Here is a 23,323-nt window from a genome sequence, read left to right on the forward strand (position 1 = left end):
TGTTCCACTGGTAGCAAAATATACATTATTCAAAAATTAACATAAGAACTGTGCAACAGTAATTGCTATAAAATATGTAATATCAACAGTTAAAATTCCGGTATGATGTAAATAGTCTGTAATGTAACATCATACACTGTCTTGATTTTCTGTCCTCTACTAGTTACGTCTGTAACAATTACTTCTGCAACAGTTAAGATGTCGTTAGGAACTGCAAGTTATTCAAATAATTTGTGAAGTGAGACATTTTTGGTATGGATTAAGAGCTTAAAATTCACGTGTGCGCACTTCGGGCTTCGCGCTACGCAGCACTACGTCCTTTCGTCACGGCCACGTCTGCTTATTTGCCGATTCGAGCACTAGAGAGGAAAAGCTGTACAAACCGCTGTTATGAGCTGTTCTTCGTATTGCAAAAACGAGTAACTTCAACTCTTTTTTAAATATTTGCAGTGGGCCTTAGCTTATAAAATTTTAACAGTACATTTCTTTCAGTGCATTCCACCTGCGTAAAACATTTCAGGATAGTTCCGACATGTCGGATTGGAACACTCCCTCGTAAAATATGAAACAGGAGAGGATTGGGTTGTTGGTATTTCTTGTAACAATTTTTTTTATTATTCGAATTACATGACACTGTATTGAAAAGCAGAGTTAAAAATGGCGAGGTGGCATGGAATACTTTGATGGCATAAAATGATGTTTTAGCATATCTGCAATATATTAGTCGAGTGGCACCAAATCCGGAAACTGCTAGTATTGGCTGTACAATGGCAGACTGGTAGGACATAATATCCAGAAATTAGTAAAACTGGCAGCAAATTTGTAATTTGGCAGAGCGTCAAATCCGGAAATTAGTAAAATTGGTAAACTGGTAGATCAACAAATCTGGAAATTGGCAAATTAGCTAAGAATTGGCAATTTTGTTGGATGCTAGATCCGATAATTGGTAAAACAGGCTGTAAAATTGGCAAACTGATGGGATACCAAATCCAGAAATTCGTAAATTGGCTGTAAAATTGGTGATCTGGTAGACTACCAAACCCAAAAATTTGTAAATTGTTTGTAAAATTGGCAATTTGGAATGACGCCAATGCCGGAAATTGGTAAAAGTTGTAGGACAAAATGTAGATGTACCAAATAAAAGAAGTATCGAATGTGTAAACACGTTCATTGTTGTAGATCTGAATTTACATTAATAATATTTGAATGCTATGCATTAATGATTCCTACAGACAGGTTGAACCTCTGGAGTTCATGTTAGAGTATTTGTTCGTCATACGTAGTGGTAAAGCAGCTCTCATTTGTGCTGTGACTATACACACTCATTTCTGCTGATCGGTGGTTGCTAAATGTATTGCCTTAATACATTCGTAAGCCCCAGCTTGCTGCAGACGAACATTCTGTCTGCCGCCGTGTGTAAGCCAGTGCCTAAGCCACTGCGCAAGTGTTACATTAAAACAACAGAAGAAACGTATTTTTTAACCACAATACCGTCAAGCAATATCATAGATCTGAAGAAAAAGAGTCATTGTATCTAATGCAAATTATTATCTACCTGTCTATAGTTTTCATCTAACGAGGAAATCGGGACACTGTTGTATCACGCCTTTGCAGCATATGACTGATCTATTTTCGGTGTTAAGCTTCGATTTATAAGTACAGTGCTTGCTCTACATATACGAAGTAGACGTTAAATTGGATAACCGCCTCTTTTTTTTTTTAGGTATTGTAATATTGAAGTGCAGGTTCTGCGAAAAACAATGCTAGCATGTCCACATGTCGTCTTTGTCAAGGGTGACCAGCCGTACCAAGTGGTGGCTGTCTTTAACACAGTTAGAGGCATTGGTACCAGGAAGTATAGCAAACTTTCACTCCTTTCCAAAAGAGCTAGTGTAATGTACCTGCCCGATGCAAGACAACCACCTTACGGGTATTGAGAATGCGGGAGTGTGTGTAAGAAAACTGAGAATGAGTGCTCCTTTAGCCATTGTTCGATCTACATGACGATTAAACAAAACGACAAAAACAAAGGAGAGCAACACATAAAAACTAAGGAAACATCTTCCCCAGAACGAAACTCTGCACTTAAAAAAATAAATGAAAAAAGCAGGTCCTGTAAATCACAACCCAAGGCCATTCCCCTCCCATCCGGCACAACTCCCTTAAAACCCGTAACTAACCTCCCCTGTCCTATACATTTTACAAACTGATCTCACAAAACTTGGAAAGGAAAGAAATTTTCAGACCTACTTCTCTTCCATTAGTACTCATCTAGGGGAGATTGTAACATAGATATGCATCTACCGACAACGGCTTTAATAGCGTGCCAATTACCCTCTATTGTGAAACTTGCCCGCGAAAGGCAAAGGTCCCGAGTTCGAGTCTCGGTCGGGCACACAGTTTTAATCTGCCAGGAAGTTTCATATCAGCGCACACTCCGCTGCAGAGTGAAAATCTCATTCTGGAAACATCCCCCAGGCTGTGGCTAAGCCATGTCTCCGCAATATCCTTTCTTTCAGGAGTGCTAGTTCTGCATGTCTCGCAGGAGAGCTTCTGTAAAGTTTGGAAGGTAGGAGACGAGGAACTGGCAGAAGTAAAGCTGTGAGTACCGGGCGTGAGTCGTGCTTCGGTAGCTCAGTTGGTAGAGCACTTGCCCGCGAAAGGCAAAGGTCCCGAGTTCGAGTCTCGGTCGGGCACACAGTTTTAATCTGCCAGGAAGTTTCATATCAGCGCACACTCCGCTGCACAGTGAAAATCTCATTCTGGACCCTCTATTGTGTTCGTACAAGCCCCCACTTCTTCATCTTTGAATTACAAAGTATGGTTGACGATAAGATGGTCGTAAGTTCGACGCCCCAAGAGAAGAAAAAGTGTAAGAGAAGAAACAATCAGAAATAATGGTAGACCCCAACTCGACAAATTTTTCAATTTATCTTACCAAACACGATTTTGCACATCGACCAACAACACCCACCGCATGAACAACAACCTCCCACCCTCGAATTCCCACAAGCCTTTTCTCCTTTCTATATTTTCTCTTAGCAAACTGGCTCTCTTCAATATCGAGATGCACAGTCAGCCCCCACCGAAGATCCCTTATACTTAGTAAAGTCAGAACAAACTTCCCAACAGAAAGAATACCAATCAACAACACAACTTAGATTCACTCCTGTTTCCCGGGAACACGGCCATGTAGGATACCCACACGACCAACAATACATCATTCGCACAGTTCACTCAATGGCAACATAGATTTCTCGAACCACGAGCCTCGGCGAATGGATCTCCAGATGTCACCGCGCTGACGTTTTTGTTGAGGGCCCTGGTCCGAGATGGAGGGACTCGAGACAACTTCATAAATTCGCCACACTGCCGACACCTAACGTGTTCAGCTATAACACCAACAGACTAAAAATCTAATGTAGCTATAGATGTCTTCGCCCACAGCAATGTCAAGAGATCTCGAACTCACTTTTACAGATGGTTCCATACATACGAACACACGGCAAATACCTAATATTCAATCTTAATAACCAATAAACTTGAAACGGAAACCAGCCGCTGGGAGAATAAAAATAAATAAAAAAGGAAAACTACCGAGTGAAAAATATTGTCTAAAATCAAAACAAAAATCTCCAAAATGAAACCGGTCTGCACGCAAATCAACAGAGAAGTGCAACTCCAAGGGAAAAAATGCACACCAACAAACGGTAAACACAAACGATTCTATTTCAGAGAAACAGAATCTGCCGACAAGAAACAACTCACAATGTACAAAACAAAAAAGGATAAATAAAAAAATGAGAAACTCACTAAATGGCGAACAACGCTCCAAAACAAACGGTACTTGATATTGCCACACACTCTTAACACAAATCAAAGGGAAGAATTATATGAAAACAAACAAGAAGCAAAGAACGAAGAAACCGAAAACTAGAACTTACAAGTCAAAAGGAAAAAAATACATAATTACATATTGCTGCAAGAGACTAGACACAACTTCTACAGATGAAATCACAAACATAATAGTAAGTCCCCACTTACTCCAGAAACCAAATTTGAAATATGAGGGTCACTCCGAAAGAAATGCACACTATTTTTTTTTAAATCCATCTTTTATTCTACATGTTTGAAAATTTTACAGTGTGTAGATACATCTTTTAGGAACAATATTTTCATTTCTCCACATAATTTCCATCCCTCTCAACTGCCTTACGCGATCTTGGAACCAGCGCCTGTATACCAGCACGGTAAAATTCTAGAGCCACTGTTTGGCAGCATGCACAAGGGAGTCATCATCTTCAATCCCTGTTCCACGAAGAGAGTCTTTCAGCTTCCCAAAGAGATGATAGTCACATGGAGCCAGGTCAGGATTGTAAAGCCGGTGTTTCAGTGTTGTCCATCCGAGTTTTGTGATCGCTTCTATGGTTTTTTGACAGACATGTGGCCATGCATTCTCGTGCAACAGCAAAACATCCTGCTTTTGCCGATGGTTGAGCTTGAAGTTTCTTCAGTGTCGTCACATATGCATCAGAATTTATGGTGGTTCCACTTGGCATGATGTCCACAATCAAGAGTCCTTCGGAATCGAAAGACACCGTAGCCATAACTTTTCCAGCAGAAGGTGTGGTTTTGAATTTTTTTTCTCGGGTGAATTTGGATGGTGCCACTCCACTGATTACCTTTTCGTCTCTGGTAAAAAATGATGGAGCCATGATTCATCACCTGTCACAATTCTTCCAAGAAATTCATCTCCACCATTCTCGTATTGTTCCAAAAGTTCGTTGCATACCGTTTTTCTTGTTTCTTTGTAAGCCACCGTCAACATCCTGGGAACCCACCTGGCACAAACCTTTTTTAACGCCAACACTTTCAGTATTCTGCAAACACTTCCTTCCCTTATCCCAGCGTAATGTGACAATTCGTTCACTGTGATGCGTCTGTCAGCACTCACCAATTCCTTAGCTGTCTGCACATTTCTGGAGAGTATGCAGTACGAGGCTTGCTGCTGCGAGGACAATCCCCAATATTGCCGTGCCCGCTTTCATCACGTAACCAGCTTGCCCACCGACTAACTGTACTGCGATAGACAGCAGCATCTCTATAAACCTTTCTCAACTTCTTGTGGATGTTTCCCACTGTCTCGTTTTCGCAGCGCAGGAATTCTATAACAGCACGTTGCTCTTGACGAACGTCAAGTGTAGCAGCCATCTTGAAGACATGCTGTGATGGCGCCACTCACGGGAACAGGTTGAACTAAGTTTGAAAGCAAGTGGGAAGGATGTATTAACACATTGTAAAACTTTCACACATGCAGAATGAAAACTACAAAAATAGTGTGCATTTCTTTTGGAGTAACCCTCGTAGATTGAGCGTGCACGACTTCATACAACAAATCGGGGCTCACGAGTAATTGAGACCTCACAACGAACTTGTGACATCACGCTAGTCGGCTTGTCTGCCACACCCCGCGAACGCTCGGCTCCATGTAGGGCTCACCAGAAATTAATATGCAGTAGATAACGTATCCCCTAAAGGACTCAACTTTCTAGCCACGCAGGATTAGCCGAGCGATCTAAGGCGTTGCAGTCATGGACTGTGGGGCTGGTACCGGCGGAGGTTCGAGTGCTCCCTCGGGCATGGGTGTGTGTGTTTGTCGTTAGGATAATTTAGGTAAGTAGTGTGTAAGCTTAGGGACTGATGACCTTAGCAGTTAAGTCCCATAAGATTTCACACACACACTTTACTTTGTAGTGTGGCATCGAGAGCTGGCTTGCATTTAAACACGCAGTCAAAAATTATTAAACTCGTCTGAAATAATTACTCGCCCCCCAACGGGTACGGCTGCTGGCACTCGTAAGACGTGCAGTATCACATATCTGCATCCCTACTCTGCTAAACAAAGTGCATGGCAGAAGGTACAGCCCAGTGCACCAGTTATTAGGGTTTCTTCCTGATCCATTCACGCATGCAGCGCACGAAAAATGATCCTTTGAATTCCATTGTCAGTGCAGTAATTATTCTAATCTTTCTTCACCATCCCTATGTGAGCGAAACGTAAGGGGTTGTAGTATATTCCTAGAGTCATCATTTAAAGCCGGTTCTTGAAACTTTGTTAGTATACTTTCTCGGGATAGTTTACGTCTATCTTCAAGAGTCTTCCAGTTAAATTCCTTCAGCATCGCTGTAACACTCTCCCACGGGCCAAACTTACCTCTGACAATTCGTACTACCCTTCTCTGTATATGTTCAATCTCCCCTGTTAGTCCTATTCGGTACGGCTCCCACACCCATGAGGAATGTTCTAAAATGGGTAGCACAAGTGATATGCAAGCAGTCTCCTTTGAAGACTGATTGCACTTCCCCAGTATTCCACCAATAAACCGAAGTCTATCAGCTGCTTTACACACAACTGAGACTATATTATCATTTCATTTCATATCCTTTCAAAGTGTTTCATCCAGGTATTTATGATAGTCATAGGATACTACGTTTTTTCGTTTGGTGATGTGTACAATTTTACATTTCTGAATATTCAAAGCAAGTTGCCAAGCTTTGCACCACGTTGAAATCTGATCAAGATCTGACTATATATTTATGCAGCTTCAGCTTCTGTCAAACAACACTTCATTGTACAAAAGTACATCATCTGCAAAAAGTCTGAGGCACTGTTAATATTCTCCACAGGGTCATTAACATAAAACATGAGCAGCAAGGGTCCCAAGACACTTCCCTGGGGTACAACTGAAGTTACTTCTACATCTGACAATGACTCTCCATCCAAGATAACATGCCGTGTCCTCCCAACCAGAAAGTCCTCAGTCCAGTCACAAATTTCACTTGATATCCCATAAGATCGAACTTTTGTCAATAAGCGTAGGTGTGGTACTAAGTCAAATCCTTTTAGAAAATCAAGAAATGCTGCATCTACTTAACTGCCTTGACCCAAAACCTGCATTATGTCTTTTGAGAAAAGTGCGAGCTAGGTTTCACATGACCGATGTTCTCGGAATCCATGCTGTTTGGCGTGGAGAAGGTTATTCTGCTCAAGATACCTCTTTAAGTTCGAGCTTAGAATATGTTCTACGAATCTACAACAAATCGATGTCAAGGATATTGGACGGTAGTTTCGTGGGCCATTTCTATCACCCTTCATGTTGTGGTGTGTTACCTGCGCATTTTTCCAACTACTGGACACTGTGTTTTGATCGAAGGATCTATAGTAGATTATAGTTAGAAGATAAGCTAAGTCGGCCGCATATTCAGTACAGAATCTGATAGGGATTTTATCGGACCCTGGAGTATTGTTCAGCTTTAACTTTTTCAGATGTTTTTCAACACGACTGACAATAATACTGTTTTCATTCAGCTTTTCAGTTGTAAGGGTATTAAATTGTGGCAATTTTCTTGGGTTTTCCTTTGTAAAGGAACTCTTGAAAACCGAGTTAAACATTTCAGCTGTTATTTTGCTATCCTTTGTTCCAGTTCTTATCTTATTCGCTAGACACTTGACACTAACTTTGGTGGCACTAACATCCTTTATATACGACCAGAATTTCTTTAGGTTTTATGAAATATCGTTTGAAAGAATTCTGCTGTGATAGTCACTGAAGGTTTCACGCATTGTTCTCTTGAAAGCCAAACGCGTTTCATTCAACATCTCTCCATCCATAGTCCTATGCTTTGTTTTACACCTATTATGAGATGCTGTGACGTACGCGCCACCGCTGGTCTTTCCCGTGGACTTCGCAAAATAACGCACTTACGTCACGAGTCGAAGTAAACAAGTGGCATCGCATCTTACGATAGACCTATACATGGTGTTACACAAAGGTACGACCAAACTTTCAGAAAAGATTCCTCACACACAAAGAAAGAAAATATGTTATGTGGACATCTGTCCGGAAACGCTTACTTTCCATGTTTGAGCTCATTTTATTACTTCTCTTCAAATCACATTAATCATGGAATGGAAACACACAGCAACAGAACGTACCAGCGTGACTTCAAACACTTTGTTACAGGAAATGTTCAAAACGTCCTCCGTTAGCGAGGATACATGCATCCACCCTCCGTCGCATGGAATCCCTTCGCTGATGCAGCACTGGAGAATAGCGTATTGTATCACAGCCGTCCACAATACGAGCACGAAGAGTCTTTACATTTGGTACCGAGGTTGCGTAGACAAGAGCTTTCTAATGCCCCCATAAATGAAAGTCAAGAGGGTTTAGGTCAGGAGAGCGAGGAGGCCATGGAATTGGTCCGCCTCTACCAATCCATTGGTCACCGAATCTTTTGTTGAGAAGCGTACGAACACTTCGACTGAAGTGTGCAGGAGCTCCATCGTGCAGGAACCACTTGTTGTGTCGTACTTGTAAAGGCACATGTTCTAGCAACACAGGTAGAGTATCCCGTATGAAATCATGATAACGTGCTCCATTGAGCGTAGGTGGAAGAACATGTGGCCCAATCAAGACATCACCAACAATGCCTGCCCAAAAGTTCACAGAAAATCTGTGTTGATGACGTGATTGCACAATTGCGTGCGGATTCTCGTCAGCCCACATATGTTGATAGTGAAAATTTAAAATTTGATCACGTTGGAATGAAGCCTCATCCGAATAGAGAACATCTAAACTGAAATGAGGATTGACACATTGTTGGATGAACCATTCGCAGAAGTGTACCCGTGGAGGCCAATCAGCTGCTGATAATGCCTGCACACACTGTACATGGTACGGAAACAAGTGGTTCTCCCGTAGCACTACCCATACAGTGTCGTGGTCAACGTTACCTTGTACAACAGTAACTTCTCTGACGCTCACATTAGGATTATCGTCAACTGCACGAAGAATTGCCTCGTCCATTGCAGGTGTCCTCGTCGTTCTAGGTCTTCCCCAGTCGCGAGTCATAAGCTGGAATGTTCCGTGCTCCCTAAGACGCCGATCAATTGCTTCGAACTTCACCCTGTCGGGACACCTTCGTTCTGGAAATCTGTCTCGATACAAACGTACCTACCGCGCCACGGCTATTGCCCCGTGCTAATCCATACATCAAAAAGGGCATCTGCCAACTCCGCATTTGTAAACATTGCACTGACTGCAAAACCACGTTCGTGATGAACGCTAACCTGTTGTTGCTACGTACTGATGTGAGCAATGAGTCGCATGTCAACACAAGCACCGAAGTCAACATTATCTTCCTTCAATTGGGCCAACTGGCGGTGAATCGAGGAAGTACAGTACATACTGACGAAACTAAAATGAGCTCTAACATGAAAATTAAGCGTTTCCGGACACATGTCCACATAACATCTTTTCCTTGTTTGTGTGTGAGGAATGTTTCCTGAAAGTTTGGGCGTACCTTTTTGTAACACCTGTATAACTCAAAGGAATACAGCAAGGCACAGAGCCACAAAAGCACCACGACATATTCGACGAATAACGAAAACAAATTCCCCCACACGGAAGCGAACAAAAATGTACAAAAACCACTCAAGTGGAATCTCAATATATGCTGGGGTTATATAACTCAAACGAAGGTAACAATAGCAGACATCCACGTTGCAAGGAAATTACATACTCGAAAAGTAACATACGGTGATTCTTCCAGAATAAACTGAAAAAATGCAGTGAACACTGATCGTTTCACTCGCAGCAATTTAACTTTTGCTCTAAGGTTCCTGTGTAACGTTACGCTCAGAAATCGTGCTCAATCCAGAAATAGACAGCCCCGTATTTGTGTAAAAAATAAAAATATAAACGCTGTTTAAATCTCTACCGCCAATTAAAGCTATGCTTCCTGTTTACAAATACCATAGACAGCACAGGAAACTAATATAAGTGCAGATAATATTTAATAACAGTTCGCTTACATCCTTCGCAACGTAAACTAATGAAGTCATTCGGGACGTGAAAGCAAACGGCTGGAATCGGACCTTCTCTTGACCCGATTTCTTTACGATACACATTTCAGTTTCATTTCGTACTTCGTGTCAAGGTTTCCCTTACAGATATAGAACTTTTTTAGCAACACTCGATTCGCGCTCTTTCAGTAAATAGTTAAAGATTATTCTTCTTTTAACTATTTCGATTTTGCAACTGACAAGTAAACGCATTGAAACTGCGTATCAGTCTCTCCATTTGAACTATATAGCTAAAGTAAATTTTCCGATAGTAGCTACGATTCATTTACGATAATTTTTGTGTCATGATACCCATTACATATGTATAATGTGTTTTTACGATATCGATTCGGTTTATTTCCATGTACTGTTTCTGGTATTTTACGCGACTGAGCATAATAGTTGGAGTTAGAACTATTTTTTTCCTACTTCAGGTAACACTCGTAGTCAAAACTGTCTGTGCATTTTACCTTTCAAGACGACATTATGGTCATCATGTTGTTTATGAAGTTTGTCGCACGTTCACTACGTCACAGTCCAATATGAAGCGCTCCGTAAACGGTCAGTAATATTGTAGAATTTTTTTTCCTGAAGCACAAAGATATTTAACGTCTAGGCGTGAGACTGAGAGCTTGCGCAATAATAATGAGAACACTAAAGACTTCTGAAATATTTTGCACTGCCTGGACATATTGTGCTGTGGGCAGTATTGACAAATATCCTTGCCAGTCTCTCGCGTGCTAGACTCTGGTTCAAATGGCTCAAATGGCTCTCAGCATTATGGGCCTTAACTTCTAAGGTCATCAGTCCCCTAGAACTTAGAACTAATTAAACCTAACTAACCTAAGGTCATCACACACTTCCAAGCCTGAGGCAGGATTCGCACCTGCTACCGTAGCGGTCGCGCGGTTCCAGACTGTAGCGCCTACAACCGCGCGGCCACCTCGGCCGGCTAATAGACTCTGGGATATCATTGTTCGTTGTTGTTACGGTGCTAAAAATGAGCTCAAAATAAGAAGAAAGAGCATTATGATTATAGAGCATCGAAATGTATAAATAACTACCGGCATTATGGGATGTTAATGCAGATGAGTACAAAAACGGAAATGGCTTATAAAGAATTGCTGCTAAAAAAAAAATTTGCTGCTCAAAAAAATACGGGGAAAGGCCACGAAGGACGATGTTAAAAAAATAATTATAGCAAAATTATGACATCATATATAGATATTTATGTGTGTGCTTATATGACCTATCCGAAAACAGTCATTTAGTGCATGCACTATTGCGTGACAAGTTTCCAGAACTATAAGGTGAACCTGAATTTGTAAATTTAAAGTCTTCCAAAGAACTGCCACATGCAAAGTATTGTATCATAATACATAACAGGTAAACAAAGACTTCGTGAAATTATGTCTGTCACTGTACTGTTTTGGATTTTTAATAATAGGGATTTGTACGCCCGCAAAAAAATCTAACGTCTATGGGAGCGGGAGGGGGGAGGGGAGGGGGGAGTGGAGGTGAGTGCAAGACTCTAAAATTTCTGATGTAAATGAATCGATCGGTTTTGGGACGTGTTATTCCTCAAGAACTAAATTTTATAGGTAACACACAAAACATTATATCCAGAGAAAAGGCGGTTATCCACTCAGTATTTACTACACGTACATTACTTCAATATTGTACTTAAAAGAACAAACAATTTGTAGCAACTGCTAAAGCTATAATACTATTGTCTCAGACTCAGTCACGTGGTGCTACATTTGGCTAAGCGAGAATTTTAGCGGAATCATGGGAAATCACTTCTAGTAGTGTATAAAAATTATGAAATGCATAAAAATAGGTCGTACTGCAGATTCAAAGGGGTGCAGAAGGTTGTGGGGAGGAGGAGGGGTGGGGATGCTTATGTATGGGGACGCCTACGTACGTTGACAATCATTTCCAGTAATGTATCAAATGTTGGACCGTCAACACACAAAAAGTTGCGATTTTTTTTCAGCCTCAAATCTTTCAGTAAGTTGAGTGATCTTCGACTGCCCCTTGACCAAGTTTTTCATAGATTTCTGCTTGCAATGAAGTAGAGCAATTATCGCAGCACCAACGTCTTTATCGTCAACATTTTCGATCCACTATTTAATTGCACAATTTTGTTGAGCTGTATAGAGAGAACGTCAATAACATTGCACAATGTTATTCACCGTCTAGGGCCCGGTTTACAGTCGTGACATTGCGTCTCGTTTTTGTTAGCCATTGCGATTGCAGGGTAACAAGCGCCCAGGAAGCGACGCTTCTGAATATGATATCGGATGAGTGCGAATATTATCGCCTACACTGATTTGTAACGTAGCGTATGTAGTGCCATAACTAAAAATGACGCCTCATTTGTCATTCTTGAGTTTCATGAGGACCCTGGAAAAACGGTACATTACAGCACAACTTATTTACGTTTCTCTTGGAACATACAGATATTTCCTGAAGTATGTCGTTTACCGTTAATAACCAAAAAATGATAGTAAACACTATAAGACCAGACCTTTAGCAGAAAGACGTCGTATATCCACCCAACAACGTGAAGTTTTGGTCGTTGCAGTTCCAGCCAAATCGGTGACTGTGGGACATAGGAAACCTGGATGGTGTATAACACCTACATTACTTAGCAACCAAATGCACCAAAACATCTGTAGCCGGAGGGAAAAACCACATAGATGTGACAATAATACGTCAAAAGCAATAAAACTGTTTCCCAACACAGATGAAACTAATTCCACAACTGTCGCTACAGCTTAGTAACAAACAAAAGGAATCTTCACTTTTGAAGCGAAGTTTATTACATTTACAAAAATGTTCGTGTATTTTAGAGAGTCGAGAGATGTGTATGAATGGATGAATCATTTAAGTCCGCAATTTTAAGTATCAAGAAAAGTGCGTATTGTAATAAGAACAGACAAAAACAGCGAGAAATGCTTCCCACGCATGAAATATGTGTTTATATTCTCTTGTTTTTTGCGGGGTAAGCTGCAGTCAGTCACATGCATATTCGAAAATGATCCTCATGAATAAGTTGTAGCTTATGTCATTGAATCAGTGATATTCGCCTTTTTTTTACATTTATTTGATGATAATTCATGTCTCTGCTAATTTACTAATGCATGGAACGTAAAAAAAAACATTAGTATTTCGTTAATTAGGCAGAAAAATAATTAAAACGCAACATTAGTCTTACGACATATGTATCGACTTTCTGAACGCCTGGAGAGCTAGTGTGGCTACAGCTATCAAACGGTAACAACTTTCGCAGCAGAGGGTGTCGCGACTGTGTGTATTAGACTGTGACTCCGTCACTGGTCTAAATCGACGGCTAGTATTGCAATTTCCTCTTCATCCCCAAAACAGTATATAATACCACAGTCTAGTACATACAGTCGTGACATTCTCTAGCGCGAAAGTTTAGCGTTTGACAGATGGAGCGAACCTAGCGCACCAAGCGGTGAGAAAGCAGAGACATGGGTCGTAAGAATAATGTTACATTTTAATTATATTTATACTTAATTAACGAACTAGTTATATTTTACGTTCCATGCATCAGTAAATTACCAAGAGACATGAATTACCGTCAAATAAATGTAAAGTCAACCAAAACTCACTGATTCAGTGACACAAGTTACAATTTATTGATGAAGAAACATTTTCGAATATGTGAGTATAATTGCAGCTTGCTCCGCCGAAAACAAGAGAATATCAACACATATTTCATGCGTGAGAAACGTGTTTATGTCTGGCTCTTCCTTGACACCTAAAAATTGTTTTCGGACTTCAATGATGCGTCCATTCTTACACATCACTCGTCTTTCTAATACAGAGACATTTTTGGACATGTAATTACTTTTGCTTCAAAAACGAATGCGTTGAAGATTCCTTCCGTTTGTTGCTCACATGTACCGACAGTTGTGGAATTAGTTTCATCTGTGTTGGAAAACAAGTTTTGTTGCTTTTGACTTTTTAGTATCACATCTATGTGGCTTTCCCTTCAGCTATAGATGTTTTGGCATATTTGATACGTTAAATAATGCAGGAATTATTTTACATCCAGATTTCCTACGTTTCAAAGTCACTGATTCGGCTGGTACTGTAGCGACCAAAACTTCACGTTGTAGGGTAGATATACTGTGTGTTTAAGCCAATGGTCTGGTCTTCTGGTGTTTAATAGCAATTTCTGGTTATTATCAGTAAACGACATACTTCAAAAGATATCTGCACGTTCCAAGAGAAACGTAAATAAACTGTCCTGTAATGTATTGCTTTATACATTCCACGGTCCTTAGAAAACTCAATTATGACCAATGTGGTGTCATTTTTTAGTTATTGTCGATTTTTATGGTACTACATATGCTCTTACTGTAAAAACTATTGAAAGACGTGCACTTCATTCACCATTCAGTGCTCGTATTTCATATTTCTAATCCCAGCATTCTGTACTCGAAAAAGTAATAATTCAGGTAATATTAATAATTTCTATGGGTTGCCTGATTTATTTGACGATTTTTACAGTTTGTCTCACGCTGACCTGTGAGAGGAGCTCCGCGCCAGGAATTTTCTTTATTTATGGGCGAGGGCAACTATCTTCTAGCAGCCATGATGGCTCCCCGTTTCCTATCCTTTTCCGATCGCCAGGGTAGCACGTGGTGTCGTTTGAATGTTCAGTAGCAGCCAAAGTTCCTCTTCTTCTCAGTTCCCCAACATGCCTTACCAACCTTGTAACCGCTATTTCTGCACAATTTTAACGTCGCGAGGTCGCCTTCCTGTGAAATTGCGGCCCTATGATTGGCCTGTTCAGGTGCGCGTCCGTTTTTCGCGGGCGGTCGCCAACCGCTCCTCCGTGGATGGGTGGTGGTCAAAGGGGTAGTAGTTTAGTTCTAGTGTGACCGTGCCGGAGACCGGAGGTGCCGCTTCCAGGAGGTGAAATTCGGTAAGAATGAGTGCCGACGTGTACTGTAGATTCGCGCCCTGCGGGAACCTGATAGGTCATTGTGAATAGTTTCGCGTCTTGCGGGTTTTATTGCTTTAGTACGGGAGGCTACCGAGCGATTCACGCACAGTAGCATCTTCTTAGTCTTCGGCTAATTCCTGGTGGTGGTCGTTGCAAGCCTGCAACCCCGCCCTTTACTGAATGGGATTCTATTTAATAATACGGCGATCGTTACTAAAATTCCCTTCCTCCTGCTATCGTGGCGTATTATGAACGTACGTTAGGGCAGGCTGCTGAACTCGAATTTTTCTCCCCCCCCCCCTCCACTCCCATTTGGTTGTATTATTGTTCGATTCTCAACTGTTAAATAAAAAAAAATGGTTCAAATGGCTCTGAGCACTATGGGACTTAACTTCTGAGGTCATCAATTACCTAGAACTTAGAACTACATAAACCTAACTAACCTAAGGACATCACACACATCCATGCCCGAGGCAGGATTCGAACCTGCGACCGTAGCGGTCGCGCGATTCCAGACTATAGCTCCTAGAACCGCTCGGCCACTCTCGCCGGCGTTAAATAAATGAGTCCGTAAATCTTACATTCTCTCTCTTTCCTTACGTGAACTCCCCCCTAGTGTAACAGAGTAATGCGGAACTACAGGATGTTTCAAAAAGGTACGGCCAAACTTTCAGGAAACATTCCTCACACACAAAGAAAGAAAATATGTTATGTGGAAATGTGCCCGGAAACGCTTACTTTCCATGTTAGAGCTCATTTTATTACTTCTCTTCAAGTCACATTAATCATGGACTGGAAACACACAGCAAAGAACGTACCAACGTGACTTCAAACACTTTGTTACAAAAAATGTTCAAAATGTCCTCCGTTAGCGAGGATACATGCATCCACCCTCCGTCGCATGGAATCCCTTCGCTGATGCAGCCCTGGAGAATAGCGTATTGTATCACAGCCGTCCACAATACGAGCACGAAGAGTCTGTACATTTGATACCGAGGTTGCGTAGACAAGAGCTTTCAAATGCCCCCGTAAATGAAAGTCAAGAGGGTTTAGGTCAGGAGAGCGAGGAGGCCATGGAATTGGTCCGCCTCTACCAATCCATTGGTCACCGAATCTTTTGTTGAGAAGCGTACGAACACTTCGACTGAAATGTGCAGGAGCTCCATCGTGCAGGAACCACACGTTGTGTCGTATCTGTAAAGGCACTGTTCTAGCAGCACAGGTAAAGTATCCCGTATGAAATCATGATAACGTGCTCCATTGAGTGTAGGTGGAAGAACATACTGACGAAACTAAAATGAGCTCTAACATGGAAATTAAGCGTTTCCGGACACATGTCCACATAACATCTTTTCTTTATTTGTGTGTGAGGAATGTTTCCTGAAAGTTTGGGCGTACCTTTTTGTAACGACCTCTATAACGGTTGCTGTAAGGTCGTGCAAGTCTCGCGCCACAAATGATAGTATAATGATTCAATATCGTACGCATGGCACCGACAACAGTAGTAATCATGTTCAACTATTCCCCATTCATAAACTGGGAAGTGTTCACGGCTCAGTGTGAGTACGTGAGCATTAAATCCACTTGATGTGGTGGAAGTAGTGGCTTCTGTTTTGCCTTGCTGGTTTGTTGTTGTTGTCTTCAGTCCTGAGAGTGGTTTGATGCAGCTCTCCATGCTACTCTATCCTGTGCAAGCTTCTTCATCTCCCAGCACTTACTGCGACCTACATCCTTCTCAATCTGCTTAGTGTATTCATCTCTTGGTCTCCCTCTACGATTTTTACCTTCCACGCTGCCCTCCAGTACTAAATTGGTGATCCCTTGATGCCTCAGAACATGTCCTACCAACCGATCCTTTCTTTTAGTCAAGTTGTGGCACAAACTCCTTTTCTCCCCATTCCTGTTCAGTACCTCCTCATTAGTTATGTGATCTACCCATCTAATCTTCAGCATTCTTCTGTAGCACCACTTTTCGAAAGCTTCTATTCTCTTCTTGTCTAAACTATTTATCGGCCACGTTTCACTTCCATACATGGCTACACTCCATACAAATACTTTAAGAAACGACCTCCAGACAGTTAAATCAATACTCGATGTTAACAAATTTCTCTTCTTCAGAAGCGCTTTCCTTGTCATTGCCAGTCAACATTTTATATCCTCTCTACTTCGACCATCATCAGTTATTTTTCTCCCCAAATAGCAAAACTCCTTTACTACTTTAAGTGTCTCATTTCCTAATCTAATTCCCTAAGCATCATCCGACTTAATTCGACTACATTCCATTATCCTCGTTTTGCTTTTGTTGATGTTCATTTTATATCCTCCTTTCAAGACACTGTCCATTCCGTTCAACTGCTCTTCCAAGTCCTTTGCTGTCTCTGACAGAATTACAATGTCATCGGCGAACCTCAAAGTGTTTATTTCTTCTCCATGGAATATAATGCCTACTCCGAACTTTTCTGTTGTTTCCTTTACTGCTTGCTCAATATACAGATTGAATAGCATTGGGGAGAGGCTACAACCCTGTCTCACTTCCTTCCCAACCACTGCTTCCCTTTCATGTCTCTCGACTCTTATAACTGCCATCTGGTTTAGACAAAAATATCAAAAATCACAGCTCCCACAGCAAGTAATAGTAACCTGTAAAACAAAAACGAGCCACCGCTTTTACACTATGTTACAAATTCATTCTAGAAGATAGCATTCGATATCGTTTTCAGAAGTTTGGATTGCCGACCACTTGGCACGCTGCTATCGCTGTGGTAACAAAAACGAAACGGAGTGACACGACGGAGGTATATAAACTATGTAGAGTGGCTATCTGTGAGGTAACAGCGCTGCCAGCGGCAGCAAAAAGCATCACCGGCCGCCATTTTCTGAAACGTCTACATGTCAGTACTCAGTATATTTACATTTGGTGCATAGTATTGGCGTTATAAAATCACTGTTTTCCGGTTGTAATTTGTTTTAAAAGTCTTATTGACCAATCGCGAATCATGCCCAATGTATGTGCAGCGTACAATTGCGCTAATAGAAGTGATAAAACAACTGGAATATCATATTTCAGGTGAGTATCTAAATGCGTGTTGTACTTACCGTCTTGTGCATAATTTTCGTGTTTAAGCTGTATACAAAATGTAAATAAGCTACTGTATACACGTCTCTTTATTTTTAGATTTCCTCTGAAAAAGAAAGAGCTGTTAAGTCGGTGGGTAGCAAATATTAGGCGTCATAAGTGGCAGCCAACTCAATAGAGTTACATATGCTCGTTGCACTTTGAAGATAGATACATGTATAGTACAAACGAAAAAAGGCGACTTCTGGCAAACGCAGTACCGACAATATTTACGTTTGCTGACCATCTGCAGAAAACAACTATAGTATAGAGACAACCAAGGAAACAGCCTGTCAGTGAAGAATCAGCTTCCTTATCAAATGAACCATGTAAAATAGTTTTCCTGTTATTTATTTGCTATATGGGTTATGTGTGAATTTTACTATTAGTCATTGTATGTTTAAAGAAAAATAAAGCTTAATGATAATACTTCATTTTTGTAGGTGAAAGAGTGAATCAGAATGATCATACAGATCATTCTTATTGTTTACCTAGCCCAAAAAAATTGAAACAGAATTATGTGGCACTACAGAAAAGGAGTGAGAAGCTGAGGAAGCAAGCGGAACATGCAAGGCAAAGTGTTTCAAGAAAGAAGAAACAAATTGTGATGTATGAAACAGTGGTTGTAGGCTTAAATAAGAGACTTCAAGACTGTGCTTCTGAAGTGATAGGATGTGACAAGATTAGTGATATTCTGAAGCACTTTTTGCAATGAAAAAAAAGGTTCAATTTCTGAATATCCTAAAGAAATAAGACAGTTTGCCCATACACTCAATCTTTACTCCTTCAAACTTTATAATTATTTGAGGAAGTCTGTTAAATTACCCCATCCTGCGCTGTCAATTGGTCGTTTTTGGATCTATTGAACTATTTAAAATTGTTTTTGATCTAATCTATATGGCATTGCAGCGAAATGAACTGCAACATTTCGTAATAAACTTTTCAATTGATCGATGTCAGAAGTGTGTTTAATTTCTTTTAGCCTTCATCACTCTATGTTTTACAGTAGAGAAATCAGATTGTCAATGCACGTTGGCTTTATTTTTACGCCATTCGTAGTAAACAATAACAACATTCAGTATTAGCAGACGACGTGTAGGCTGCACCTTGACGCTACAAGACATGGCGGCTCAGTTTTCGAGTTGCTTCAAAGATGGCGGTGCCATAGCCAGTCTATGTTGTTTATATAGGTCGTTGGTCACGAACATAGACTTACTAAATAAAAACTAGACCTCGCATTGGCGCTAGTGTCGCGTCCTCACACTGAACGTGAAAGAAGCCGCCGTTTGCAGGGAAACAGTGCGTAAACATGGTTCGTTCGTGTGCTGCTTTTAATTGTAACAGTAAGAATGGAAGTAAAGACGAAGACGGAAACAATGTTACATTTCACAGGTCAGTCATTTCTGGTTGTTTGTTACTTTCTATTACTTGTATATAGTATCTTCATGGAGAAATAGTGCATCATGATCGATGGTTTTTGTTTAGAATTCCCCTTACAAATGATTTTCTAAATCGGAAATGGATTGTTTCTACTCGGAGAGAGAACTTCCAACCGACAGCAAATCATTTTCTGTGCTCTCTTCATTTTTAAAATTATGTATGGAAAATTATGTAAATAGAAGTCAACTGAAGGAAGATGCTATATCGACAGTATTTGGATTTCCAACTCATTTGAAAAGGTATAGTGTTTGCAAAGCCAATTAATGCATATGCTAAATGTAGGTAACAGCAGATTGTTCTATAGCCTAACCTGATGTCTATATTTATACCTTATACTGTATCTAATAAACTTTCTGCTACAAAAATTGCAAGTTACATAGGAAAAAAGTTGCATGTTAAATTACAGGCAAAGGTACTTTGTTGCATGTCAAGTACTTATGTTGTATTTGCACATAAATTACTAAAAATACTAAGAGGGTTAATGTACTACGTTGAACTGAATGAAGAACTAGGCACATGATAGGTATTTAGATTTTTAATCAAATATATATTAAGTATGAATCAGAGGGAGGTTGAATAATTGCGTTTAGGTACTTAACATGTTTTGTCAGGTGGTGATTATACTTCGTCAATTGTCAAATATTTGATGAAATGTTGCAAATTCAACCACTTTCAGAGGTGCTATCAGTGTTAAAAACTAATGTGCGAATGAAATTCGTACGGTATTTAGTGATATGGGTTATTACAATTAATCATACCAGTATTCGAGTGTAGACAATGCTGTGCTAAACAAAAGTAAGCGTGCAAAATGTACACAGTAGTCGGCAAAAAGCAAACAGGAACTGACAGGAAAATTATGTGAATTAAATAATAATTGTACTGTCTGCTACTTTAAAAGTTTCGTGTAATTATCTAATGCAAATAGCTCGGTGTAATCTCGCTCCACCATGTCAGCAAAGAGCCTTACATTCTTAAATTTCGGGTCTCTGTGCAGGCGTATTTCGGAAATTAGGAAACTTCATTCATTTAAGTATACTTTTAAAATAGACTCGAATACTCAGTATTTTTTTAAAGAAACATGTGCTTAATTTGTACTTCAATTTGCTCTTGTTGCGTCTCATATACTTAAAATCACAACCCCAGTACAGTGTGTTAACTGTAAGACGGCAGAGTTGTGTGGGGAGTGCGGGGAGAGGAGGAATCAAGCATTGGCAGGTGAGGGGAGAGGAGCCTTTGGGAGGGGGGGGGGACAAGGAACGCCTACCAGTTGCACTGCTGGCACTACAAATTGCGCATCATGCTTAAAGGCTTGGAAGTAAAACTCTTTTTAAATGTTGTTCGCAAACAAAACTGAAATCGTCATGTATATTAAAATCTATATACCTAAATGTTTTTTTCAAATTCTAAAGGTGGCAGGGGTAAAATACAGGGAGCGAAAGGCTATTTACAATTTGTACAGAAACCAGATGGCAGTTATAAGAGTCGGGGAGCATGAAAGGGAAGCAGTGGGTAGGAAGGAAGTGAGACAGGGTTGTAGCCTCTCCCCGATGTTATTCAATCTATATATTGAGCAAGCAGTAAAGGAAACAAAAGAAAAATTAGGAGTAGGCATTAAGTTCCATGAAGAAGAAATAAAAACTTTGAGGTGCACTGATGGCATTGTAATTCTGTCAGAGACAGCAAAGGACTTGGAAGAGCAGTTGAACGGAATGGACAGTGTCTTGAAAGGAGGATATAAAATGAACATCAACAAAAGCAAAACGAGGATAATGGAATGTAGTCGAATTAAGTCGGATGATGCTGAGAGAATTAGATTAGGAAATGAGACACTTTAAGTAGTAAAGGAGTTTTGCTATTTGGAGAGCAATATAACTGATGATGGTCGCAGTAGAGAGGATATAAAATGTAGACTGGCAATGACAAGGAAAGCGTTTCTGAAGAAGAGAAATTTGTTAACATCAAGTATAGATTTAAGTGTCAGGAAGTTTTTTCTGAAAGTATTTGTATGGAGTGTAGCCATGTTTGGAAGTGAAACATGGACGATAAATAGTTTGGACAAGAAGAGAATAGAAGCTTTCGAAAAGTGGTGCTACAGAAGAATGCTGAAGATTAGATGGGTAGATCACATAACTAATGAGGAAGTATTGAATCGGATTGGGGAGAAGAGAAGTTTGTGGCACAACTTGACAAGAAGAAGGGACCGATTGGTAGGTCATGTTCTGAGGCATCAAGGGCTCACAAATTTAGTATTGGAGGGCACTGTGGAGGGCAAAAATCGTAGAGGGAGGCCAAGAGATGAATACACTAAGCGGATTGAGAAGGATGTAGGTTGCAGTAAGTACTGGGAGATGAAGAAGCTTGCACAGGATAGAGTAGCATGGAGAGCTGCATCAAACCAGTCTCAGGACTGAAGACAACAGCAACAGCAACATATACCTAAAAATGAATGTATGTATGTTTGTCTACTATGCTCACGAACCATTCATCCGGTTGCAATGAAACTTTGGTGAGTTGTTCTCGGAACGCCCGTAAAGAGTAATGGAAGCAATTTTTTCTGCTCCCTTTCGCTTACGCAGCATTCAATCACACGCAATATAATTTTGCGAGCATCGCTACGTAATACTGGTTTCCTTCTAACTGTAGGCCTACCGGTAGGGGTTGTTGGCGACTCCCGAGATGGGCCAGCAACTGCCTCTTCACTCATTTTGATAATGTTTAGCACAACTGCACGATAAAAACACGCAAAACAGTACAGCGCAAAACAATAACGAAGCAGTTGACAATGTCTACTTTGTACAAGACAGTCAGCTAGATGATGTTGGCAGCAGTCGCAACTGCTTGCCTACCGAAGCCTCCCGACGTTTACCGACTTCTACCGATTCACGACTAGGGAGAGGTCTGCCACCTAAAAGTTTACACACTGTACGAGGATTCATCCCTGCAAATGGCGGCGATCAGCTGCTTCAATTGGGGTACAGTTGCCTCGCTTCTCCGCTACGGCGTGGTAGGGGCTGGGTCACAACTGCTCCGCTAGACTGTGTACGATACCTACCTCTTTGACAATCATCGAAATGCGCCCTTCGTCGAGCAACACCGTGTCTCCGACGTTGACGACACTGGTAATCTTCTCGTAGTCGACGTAAAGGTTGTCGGCAGAACAGGATTCGGAGTACTGGCTGTCCGTCGTGAGCGTGACGACGTCTCCCGGGTCGAGGTGTATGGCGGCGGAGAAGCCGCCCGACAGATGTCCCGTGCGGATGGCGGGCCCGCTCGTGACGAGCGCGGCCGAGATGGGCCAGTGCAGGCCGAGGCGCGCTCCGCGGCGCGCCGCCGCCTCGCGCAGCGCCTGCAGCACGGCGGCCAGCTGCTCCAGGCTGCCGCGGCTCGGGTCCAGCCGGCACGTCGTCAGCCCCGCCTCCACCAGCCGGTCCATCTCCTCCTCGTTGACGCACTCCGGCGACACGGTGCACACCGTAGCCGTGAGGCGACGCGCGCGCTGCAGGCAGCCCAGCCGCAAGCTCGCGTTGTGCTCCAGCTGCGTCGCCGCGTCCTTCCAGCCGGGGGCGCCCTCGTCGCCCGACGACAACCACGGCGGCTGCAGCGGCTCGTCCCCCATCGCCACTCACACAATTTTATTTTCGGAGAACCTCAATTTCGGATAGTGGCAATTCATTTGCTCAGACCCACTGGGATGTTTCTATTGCCTAAATAAACACGAGACGTTGTTTGCAAGTTCCGTACTTCTCAGATCTTATATATCCGAGCATGAGATTATGCTACAAACTGTCCCCACTTGTGAACAATTTTACAAAATATGAAAGAAAGAATTGAAAAAACGAACTGTTTTCTTAGAAACCTAACTCAGAGCTCACATTCTTCG

General features: G+C 41.4%; 1 protein-coding gene and 1 non-coding gene across 2 annotated transcripts in view; one reads left to right on the plus strand and one right to left on the minus strand.

Moving 5' to 3' along the window:
• Nucleotides 1–23,059, minus strand: part of LOC126267749 (pyruvate kinase-like) — a 44,460-nt gene extending 21,401 nt beyond the window's left edge. Inside the window, exon 1 of the mRNA XM_049973053.1 lies at nt 22,496–23,059. Coding sequence (XP_049829010.1) covers nt 22,496–23,059 — 564 coding nt within the window. The remainder of the gene's footprint in view (nt 1–22,495) is intronic.
• Trnas-cga (transfer RNA serine (anticodon CGA)) lies at nt 2,623–2,697 on the plus strand. Its single transcript has one exon. It is a non-coding gene; the product is annotated as a tRNA-Ser (tRNA).
• Nucleotides 23,060–23,323: the final 264 nt, after the last annotated feature.

Source organism: Schistocerca gregaria, chromosome 4 (assembly GCF_023897955.1).
Source record: "Schistocerca gregaria isolate iqSchGreg1 chromosome 4, iqSchGreg1.2, whole genome shotgun sequence".
Classification (NCBI taxonomy): domain Eukaryota; kingdom Metazoa; phylum Arthropoda; class Insecta; order Orthoptera; family Acrididae; genus Schistocerca; species Schistocerca gregaria.